The 6773-nt window shown below is 49.1% G+C and overlaps 1 protein-coding gene across 1 annotated transcript; it reads right to left on the bottom strand.

Moving 5' to 3' along the window:
- Positions 1–617: 617 nt before the first annotated feature.
- Positions 618–6095, bottom strand: ccl27a (chemokine (C-C motif) ligand 27a). Its single transcript, XM_072515643.1, has 3 exons — positions 5619–6095; positions 3342–3468; positions 618–1574 (listed from the first exon to the last, which is right to left on the bottom strand). The coding sequence occupies exons 1-3, from the start codon at positions 5680–5682 to the stop codon at positions 1472–1474; spliced, it is 294 nt and encodes a 97-aa protein (XP_072371744.1). The 5' UTR covers positions 5683–6095; the 3' UTR covers positions 618–1471.
- Between the last annotated feature and the right edge of the window lie 678 nt (positions 6096–6773).

Genomic DNA, 6773 nt, shown 5'->3' with positions numbered 1-6773 from the left:
AACACATGGTGCTGGGGGAGAGGGGTTACTGAGTGACAGTGTGAGGGAGCTGGATTAACATCAGTAGAGATACAGTCAGTAACACAGGGTGCTGGGGGAGAGGGGTTACTGAGTGACAGTGTGAGGGAGCTGGATTAGCATCAGTAGAGATATAGTCAGTGACACAGGGTGCTGGGGGAGAGGGGTTACTGAGTGACAGTGTGATGGAGCTGGATTAACATCAGTAGAGATACAGTCAGTAACACAGCGTGCTGGGGGAGAGGTGTAATTGAATGAGTGACACAGACGCTGAGAGTGATTACATTTCCTGGCACAGGGTGTGATGGCATCCACACCTGCGTCAGGTGGTTTCAGTTATGAAACAGAATTGAAAGGCCAAATGGACTTCTACCTCCTACGTTCTGGGAGGTGCTCCTTAAAACTGGCCACGTTGCTTACTGTATAACCTCCTGTGTCAAATTGTTTACGAATGCTTCTGCGAAGCACCTCAGGATGTTTTACAGGCGCTGAATCAATGTAGCTCGATATCTGTTTCTGTTCTATTGCTGTGTTCTGTCTGTTGAACAAAGCTGATATTAAAAGATGAAACCATCGGAGTCCAGAAGTGAAGACGCATATTTTAGGAAAAACATTGTTTTATTGAGCAATGGTTTGTTTATCGCGATTAACAATGATCATTTACAACCTCCTGGCATAACACTGCCCTGAGCTTTCTTCAATACTGATATGGCTATTTGAGTTTAGTGCACTATTCTCACTCTGGAAGACTGTACTGAGTTCCTTTGGGCCAGAACTGAACTGGGATAGGGCTGGATCAGATCCCAGATCTGAAGGTGGCACAGTGGTTAGCACTGCTGGCTCGCAGCGTCAGGGCCCCGGGTTCAATTCCAGCCTCCGGGGACACCTGTGCGGAGTCTGCACGTTCTCCCCGTGTCTGCGTGAGTTTCCTCCGGGTGCTCCCGTTTCCTCCCACAGTCCAAAGATATGCAGGTTAGGTGGATTGGCCTTGATAAATTGCCACTTAGTGCTCGGGGGATGCGCAGGTTACGTGACGGGGATAGGCAAGGGTGGGCGAAGGAGTGGACTTAGGGCAAATGATCTATCGGAGGGTCGGTGAGACTCGATGGGCCGAAAGACCTCCTTCTGTACTGTCGGGAGTCTATGATTGAAAGTTATCTGTACATGCCAGACAGTAATTAATAACATAGCATAAATAATATATCATCCCAAATATGATACAGCTGGTCAGTATTAACATAATGATAACAAGAGACGTGGGAAGAGTTCTCAGCATTGCATTGTGTGTTTCCATCCTCCATTCCTGTCGAGTGGATGTGTTAATGGCTGATTGTTTCACTGTTGCTTGAGTGGGGTGTGGGCAATGCAAGGCTCTCCTCTACCCCCAGTGGGGACAACCTGTGTTCATCGTCCCCCTCCTCCTCAACCTCCTCCAGCTCCACTGGCCACCACTTCATCTCCCTGCATTGATTTCCTTATTCTGATGTTTCTCCATCCATCTCTGCAGCCGGGTATCGTTGGGGTTCAGGCAGAATGTTCTTCGAGATTTGTGGATCCTGTGGGAATAATTGAATCAATTCAGCCTGAGGCTAGAGGAACACTGAAATGGGGAGAGGCTACACAGCCTTACTAGCCTGTTCCAATGCATTAGATCACAGCTAATCTCAAATTTAATTTACCACTCTTGTTTCAGCACAATGTCCTTGCCGAGTCATCTACAATGCGCGCAGAAATCTGGGCACGCCAAACATTGACGTCCCACTTGAGAGTGTTATTGAACCCAATCTGAGGCTACTGCCCTTTCACTCAGTCAGTACAGATATGTCCTTCCCTCTGTGTCTATCTTCATGCGGTGTGTGTGCATGTGAGAGTGTGTGTGAGAGAGTGTGTGCTTGTGTGTGTGAGTGTGTGTGTGAGTGTCTGTGTGAGTGTGTGTGTGAGTGTCTGAGTGTGTGTGAGTGTATGTGAATGTATGTGAGTGTGAGAGTGTGTACATTTGATAGTGTGTGAGTGAGTATTTGTGAGTGTGTGTGTGAGAGTGAGTGTTTGTGAGTGAGTGTGTGTGTGTGTGTGTGTGTGAGTGTAAGTGTGTGTGTATGAGAGAGTGTGTGTGAGTATGTGTGTGTGTATGAGATTGTGTGTGCGTGAGAGAGTGTGTGTGTGTGTGAGTGTGCGTGTACATGAGAAAGTGTGTGCGAGAGTGAGAGTGCGCATGAGAGAGTGTGTGTGAGTGAGTGTGTGTATGTGAGTGTGTGTGTGTGCATTAGAGTGTATGCGCGCATGAGAGAGACTGTGAGTGTGTGTGTAATTGTGCGTGTACATGAGAAAGTGTGTGTGAGTGTGAGAGTGCGCATGAGAGAGTGTGTGTGAGTGAGTGTGTGTGTGTGCATTAGAGTGTATGTGCGCATGAGAGAGACTGTGAGTGTGTGTGAGTGTGTGTGTGACTGTACGTGTACATGAGAAAGTGTGTGCAAGTGTGAGAGTGCGCATGAGAGAGTGTGTGTGAGAGAGTGTGTGTGAGTGTGTGTGTGTGAGTGTGTGTGAGTGTGAGAGTGTGTGTGAGTGAGTGATTGTGAGAGTGTGTGTGAGAGAGTGTGTGTGTGTGAGTGTGTGTGTGTGTGTGAGTGTGTGTGAGTGAGTTAGTGTGTGTGAGTGAGTGAGTGTGTGTGTGAGTTAGTGTGTGTGTGTGTGAGTGTGTGTGAGTGTGTGAGTGTGTGTGAGTGTGTGTGAGTGAGTGTGTGTGTGTGAGTGTGTGTGTGAGTGTGTGTGTGTGAGTGAGTGTGTGTGTGTGGAGTGTGTGTGAGTGTGTGTGTGTGTGTGTGAGAGTGTGTGTGCGAGTGTGTGTGTGTGAGTGTGAGTGAGTGAGTGTGTGTGTGTGAGTGAGTGTGTGAGTGTGTGTGTGTGTGAGTGAGTGTGTGTGTGAGTGTGTGTGTGAGTGAGTGAGTGTGTGTGTGTGCATTAGAGTGTATGTGCGCATGAGAGAGACTGTGAGTGTGTGTGAGTGTGTGTGAGTGTGATTGTGTGTGTGTGTGAGTGTGTGTGTGAGTGTGTGAGTGTGGAAGCGTCTTTTCACCCATCATGCCTGCTCTCTATTGGCTCCTGGTCCATGAAACTCTGACCTTGTGTTCCAATCTCTCAATTCCACCTCCCCTCCTCCTCCCTGCATCCTTTAATCTTTAAAACTTCCCTCTCTCCTCACCTGGCAGCATCTGATCTGCTGCCCTGGGCTCTCTCTGAACACTGACATTCTTGCCCACAGCAGGCCGAGCACAGCATTCCAAAGTCTGTGAAAATGCATGAGGCACACAGAGGGGAGCACTTACAGGACTGCCTTGATGGCACAGACGTGGTCATCTTGTTTCTCAAAGCTGTTCACATTCATCAGGATCTTGCGGTGGATTTTCTTGGCCACCTCCGTACAGCAGCTGACGATTTGTGTTGGATGCATTGCTGTCGGGAGAGGGCAAGAATTAGACTTGATCCAGCAAGTTGTGGTAAACCCGTGTGAAGCAAGACCTCAGCTGGAACTATTCAATCTGCAGGGCACTGAGCTTGGGGAGGGTCTCGGCACAGAATGGTACCAGGCAAGAGGGACTTTAGTTAACCTGGAGAGACTGGAGGAGCTGGGTTTCTTCCCTGTAATAGAGATATTTTACTGCAATTGTAAAGGGCATTGGTGAGGCCACACCTGGAATATTGTGTCCTTTTCTGAGGGAGGATGTTCTTGCTATGGAGGGAGTGTAGTGAAGATTTACCAGGCCGATTCCTGGGATGGCGGGACTGTCATACGAGGAGAGACTAAATCGGTTAGTACTATATTCATTGGAGTTTAGAAGAGTGAGAGGGGATCTCATAGAAACTTACAAAATTCTAACAGGATTTGACAGGGTAGATTCAGAAAGAACGTTCCCGATGGTGGGGGAGTCCAGAACTAGGGGTCATAGTTTGAGGATAAGGGGTAAACTTTTTACGACTGAGGTGAGGAGAAATTTCTTCACCCAGAGAGTGGTGAATCTGTGGAATTCACTCCCACAGAAAGTAGTTGAGCCAAAATATTGTGTAATTTCAAGAAGGAATTAGATACAGCTCTTGGGGCTAGAGGGATTGAGAGATATGGGGGGAAGGCGGGATCAGGTTCTTGAACTTGATGATCAGCCATGATCATAATGAATGGCGGAGCAGGCTCGAGGGGCCGAATGGCCTCCTCCTGCTTCTATTTTCTATCTATGTTTCTATGAAAAGCAGTCCGGGCGACACGGTGACGCAGTGGCTAGCACTGCTGCCTCACGGCGCCGAGGTCCCAGGTTCGATCCCGGCCCCGGGTCACTGTCCGTGCGGAGTTTGCACATTCTCCCCGTGTCTGCGTGGGTCTCACCCCCACAACCCAAAATGATGTGCAGGCTAGGTGGATTGGCCACGCTAAATTGCCCCTCAATTGAAAAAGAAATCTATGGAAAGGAGAGAAGCGGAGGTGGTGGGACAATGGAATTGTCACTGGACTGGTAATCCGGAGAACCAGTGTAAAGATCTGGGGATCGGGGTTCTAATCCCACCATGGCAGGTAATGGAATTTAAAACTCAATAAAATATCTGGAATTAAAAAGCCTATCGATGACCATGAAACCATGGTCGTAAAAACCCATCTGGTTCACCAATGTCCTTTAGGGAAGGAAATCTGCCGTCCCTACCCGGTCTGGCCTACACGTGACTCCAGAACCACACAGCATTGTGGTTGGCTCTTAACTGCCCCTCAAGGGTCAATTAGGGGTGGGCAATAAATGCTGGCACAGCCCGCGATGCCCAAGTTGAAGAGGAGATTTGGTGGGGGTGGTGAAAATCATGAACAGTCTTGGTGAAGGGAATGAGGAGAAAGTGGTTGCACGGGCAGGTCGGCAGTGAATCCTGATCCGATGTAACTGGTAAAAGGAACAGAGGGGTGGATTGAGGAGAACCTCTATGCAGCGAGTTGTTGTGGGCTGCGACCCGCTGCCCAACAGGAAGCAGCTCAGTTAATAAAAACAAAAGGAAAATTGGGCAAATAGAACATAGAACATAGAAAAATACAGCACAGAACAGGCCCTTCGGCCCACGATGTTGTGCCGAACCTTTGTCCTAGATGAATCATAGATTATCATTGAATTTACAGTGCAGAAGGAGGCCATTCGGCCCATTGAGTCTGCACCGGCTCTTGGAAAGAGCACCCTACCCAAAGTCAACACCTCCACCTAAAGATTAAGGGCAATTTTGGACACTAAGGGCAATTTATCATGGCCAATCCACCTAACCTGCACATCTTTGGACTGTGGGAGGAAACCGGATTTGCAGGGGCGGGGGGGGGGCAAAGGTGCCGGTGGGCTGGCCAGTCAACTCTGATTGGCTGAGGTGTTGGCATGGATAAAGCAACGGGGAACTCCTCAAGCTTCCGGGTGATTCAAACACTGTGCAAAGGCTTGGCCGTATTCCTTCTGTTAGCGGAGAATGGGTCCCTGTGTACGTCACTTCTTGCAAGAATGAGTGAACCGCATTACGAGTGCGACGGACGAACTATTGTTCGTGTGGCGCACTCAGGATTGTCCAGTAAAGAGGAAGATACCACTTACCTGCTGCCATATGTAGCAGAGCTGTAACAGAAATGAGGAGCAATGCAGCCACTTTCAGTTCCATTCTGTCTCACTCTCACCCTTTCTCTCGCTCTTGGTGCCTGGGAGTGTTGCAGAGACTCAGTTGATCTCTGAATGGAGCCTCCTTCTCTGAGATCTGAACATGCCGGGATCCTCCTTATATTGTGTGGGGAGCTCTCCCTATGGCATTCCTGGGGTGGGCTGGAACATGTTGCATCACAAATTCTCTTTAATTCTCAACATTCTTCCAAGAGTTTATTAACCATGACCTTTCACAGCCAGGAGTCAGCGGAGACGAGATTTCCTCCCCCCCGCCGTACATTCCATTCCTGGTAGAGATTGTTACATCACAGCAATAGATTTTGGTTGCATGTTGTGACAGAAATAGAAAGTGCCTAAAGGAAAAATAATATTCTGTCACCAACTGGCTTTATTTCATTGCTGTCTAACCCCTGAACATGACTGAGGTTAAAATGTTGAAGCTAGGTTGCGCTGACTAAGAAATTCACCTGAGGAAGGAGCAGCGCTCTGAAAGCTAGTGACATCGAAACAAACCTGTTGGACTTTAACCTGGTGTTGTAAGACTTCGTACTGTGCTCACCCCAGTCCAACGCCGGCATCTCCACATCATAAGAAATTGTTAAGGGAGGAGAAAAGACTAGGTATTATAGAACCATAAAATCCCTGCAGTTCAGAAAGAGGTCATTCGGCCCATCGAGTCGGAACCGACCCTCTGAAAGAGCATCCTACCCAGGCCCCCCTCCCCCGCCCCATCCCCGTAACCCCACCTAACCTTTGGACACTAAGGGGGAACTTATCACAGCCAATCCGCACAGGTTTGGACTGTGGGAGGAAACGGGAGCACCCGGAGGAAACCCACGCTGACACGGGGAGAACGTACAGACTCCGCACAGACTGTCCCCGGAGGCTGGACTTTAACCTGGGTCCCTGAAGCTGTGAGGCAGCAGTGCTAACCACTGTGCCACCGTGCCTCCAATTTGGGTATGATTCAGCAACCCTGTTGTGTCAGGCGAGGATCCGGGCACAACGGGTGAATCGCACGCCACCCGGAGTGAACTCTTCCTCGCTGGGCGAGCTGATCTGAATATTTAAAAGAGCCAGATGGCTCATGAC

The sequence above is a fragment of the Scyliorhinus torazame genome, chromosome 9 (genome assembly GCF_047496885.1).
Source record: "Scyliorhinus torazame isolate Kashiwa2021f chromosome 9, sScyTor2.1, whole genome shotgun sequence".
NCBI lineage: Eukaryota > Metazoa > Chordata > Chondrichthyes > Carcharhiniformes > Scyliorhinidae > Scyliorhinus > Scyliorhinus torazame.
The sequence above is the reverse complement of the archived record's forward strand: the minus strand, read 5'-3'. Positions and strand labels throughout refer to the sequence as shown.